This window comes from Alligator sinensis, unplaced genomic scaffold (genome assembly GCF_000455745.1).
Source record: "Alligator sinensis unplaced genomic scaffold, ASM45574v1 scaffold107_3, whole genome shotgun sequence".
In the NCBI taxonomy this organism is placed as follows: Eukaryota; Metazoa; Chordata; order Crocodylia; family Alligatoridae; genus Alligator; species Alligator sinensis.
In genome coordinates this window covers 976,837-979,622 of record NW_005842578.1, presented here as the reverse complement: position 1 = coordinate 979,622, position 2,786 = coordinate 976,837, and the positions used below count along the sequence as shown (strand labels likewise).

The window sequence follows — 2,786 nt, the reverse complement described above, 5'->3', positions numbered from 1 at the left end:
GGATCGGGGCCGCGGGGCAGCATGGTGCCGGGGCCATGAGCGCCGGGGGGCAGCGCGGGCCGAGCCCCATGCCGGGCGCTGCCGGGCCGGGGCCATGGGTCAGGTCCTGGGCTTCGCGCACTGCAGTAGGTGCCTGGTGGGGGGATCGGGGCCTGGGGAGGGAAAGGATCGGGGTCCGGGAAGACAAGGATCTGGACCCCAGGGAAGGAAAAGGATCGGAGCCCGGGGGAGGGCAAGGATCGGGGCCCAGGGGGATGGGAGCGAGAACTGGGGCCAGACTGGGCACTCCTGGGCCAAGTGGCAACGCCTTGAGAGTGGAGATGGGGGGGGGCGGGGATCGGCCTCAGACGCTGGGCATGCCCCCCACCCCCCCGTCCGAGCCAGCCCTGACCCGGGGGAGAAATGCGGCTGAGACCTGGCAAACTCATGCAACCCCCCACCAGCTGGACCCCCCCAGACCCCTCCCAGGGGCTCCCACACTCCTGGGCCCAGGGCTGAGGCTGCCTGGGGTCCTGCTCTGCCAGCCCTGGGGCCAGCCCCCCCTCCCCCTTCAGGGGGTAATAGCAAGGGGGGGCTGTCCCTGCCCCACAGCCCATAATCCCCCTGCCCCCATTGCCCATTGCCGCTTCCCCCATGGCTCATTTGGGGGCGGGGGCAGCAAGACCAGGTCCATGGGGCCCTGGCACCAGCCCAGCACCTCCATTAAGGCCTCTGCTCTGGTGCCCAGGCGGTGTTGTTTCCCGGAACCGGGCACCATTGGGGGAGGGGATGTGTCCCAGCTAGGTCTCCGCTGCCCAGGTCCTGGCTCCCCTGATAGCAGGCCTGGGGGGTGGCATCTGCCCAGGGTGGGCCTGCACCAGCCTGTGTGCCCTGATCCGGCCCTGATTAGGCCCCCTGCCCCAACCTGAGGGGCTGGAGGAGGGGAAGCAGAGGCACGTAGGGGGGTGGGCTCAGGGTGGGGTGCTGTCCTCTGTCATTGGTGCTGGTTGCAGAGGGGGCAGCAAGGCACTGACCCTCCACCCCCATCTCTCGCAGAAGAGTCACCGTCCACTGCCTCCACCACCCCTGACTCCACTGATGGTGAGGTCCTGCTTGTGGGGTGGGGGGGGTGTCTTGTGTGAAGCGGGGATCACTGGGGTGGGAGGGAAGGATCCCTGGGTGCTGTACTAGCAGAGGGGGGGGGGGCTGGAGGAGGGGCGGCCCTGCTTGGAGGGCCCTGCTTCGAGGGATGCCCTGGGCAGGGGGTCCCCATTTGGGGATTCCTGGTTGGGGGGGCCCTTGCTGAGGGGTGTCACTAGAGCAGGGGGTGCCCTGCTTGGAGGGCCCTGGGTGAGGGGTGCCCTGCTTGCAGGCTCGTGGGGTTAGGGAGGTGCCTTGGTGGGGAGGGTCCCTCCTTGGGAGTGTGCCCCAGTTCCAGACAGTGGCACTGGCCCCTGATGCCCGGGCACCCCATGATCTTCCCCCATTCCACAGGTGGCACGGAGTCAGACTTCCCTGAGCTGCAGACGGCACGGGAGTTCTCAGAGGACGAGGATACAGGCTCGCTGGGCTGGGCCACGCCACGGGAGCTGACCTTTTCCTACATTGCCTTCACCCCTGGGCATGATGCCAGCCCCCCCCGTGATGCCCGCACCCGCCGGCCTGAGCCCCCAGCCCCAGCCCTGGGTGACAGCCTAGAGAACATCCCCAGTCTGTGCCAGTCACCTGAGGGGGAGCGTGGGCAGGGCCTGGGGATGGACCCCTTCTCGTCCTGGGATGCCCCCCTGCGTTACACCAATGACCCCGAACCCCTGGAGCCGGGTAACAGCCCCCCCCCCCAGCCTCAGCTAGTGCCCACCACAAAGGCTACTGTGGATCCTGGAGCCACCGAGGTCACAGAGGCTACAGCTGGTTCAGGTAGGGACTCAGGGGCTCTAGCCCTGAACAGGGCACTACTGGGGGAAGCTCATAGCACTGGGTTCCCAGGGGTGGCACTGTTGGAGGAAGCTCACAGCACTGGGGGGCGGGGACCAAGCTTGAAACTGCCAGGGCATTGCTGGGGAAAAGCATGCAGTGCTGGGGTCCCAGGCAGGGCACTGTTAGGGGGAAGCTTGCAGCACCAGGGTGCTAACCCTGCTCTGTCCCTGGCAGAGACAGCTCTTGAGGAGGCCCCGGGGGACCTCCAGCTCACCCCCGCCTTAGCCCTCCACCCTGCTGAGGGCACCCCTTGCTGGGCTGAAGGCACCCTGTCCTCCTCGTGCACCCTTGAAGGCCCTGGCTTCCAGGGCCTCTGGGATGCCGAGGACCCGCAGGAGGAGAAGGCATTTTTGGAGATGGAGCCAATTCCAGAGCAACGCCTAGAAGAGATGGACCAATCAGGGAACCCCATGGAAGCCTACAACATGGGTGAGCCACCAATGAGGAGGGAGCAGCTGGGGCAGGGCAGGGGCATTGCAGCTAGGGAGGCAGGGCACTGTTGTGGGGAAGCTCCGCGCCTAGGGGCCCTGATCAGATGCAGACATGATACTGCAGTGGGGAAGTTCATAGTATCAAGGCCTCTGATAGGATCCTGGCAAAGCATTATTTGGGGGAAGCTCACAGCATTGAGGTTCCTGATTGGACCCCCAGAGGGCACTGTTGTAAGGAAGTTCACAGCATCAGGCCTGTGATCGACTGCATGCAAGGCACTGCTGTGTGGAAACTTGCAGCACCCTGGGCCCCAGCTGGGTCATGGGGGCTAACTATACCCCCAGCCTGGCAGCCCCTGCTTCCCTCCCTCCACCATCCCCCCCTCCCCCCCCCCCCAG

At 66.3% G+C, this 2,786-nt stretch overlaps 1 protein-coding gene across 1 annotated transcript in view; it reads left to right on the top strand.

Annotated features, from left to right (window-relative positions):
* Window positions 1–6: 6 nt before the first annotated feature.
* Window positions 7–2,786, top strand: part of RTN2 (reticulon 2) — a 6,462-nt gene continuing 3,682 nt past the window's right edge. Inside the window, exons 1-4 of the mRNA XM_014524159.2 lie at window positions 7–125; window positions 1,036–1,080; window positions 1,474–1,896; window positions 2,131–2,385. Coding sequence (XP_014379645.2) covers window positions 95–125; window positions 1,036–1,080; window positions 1,474–1,896; window positions 2,131–2,385 — 754 coding nt within the window. The 5' untranslated portion in view covers window positions 7–94. The remainder of the gene's footprint in view (window positions 126–1,035; window positions 1,081–1,473; window positions 1,897–2,130; window positions 2,386–2,786) is intronic.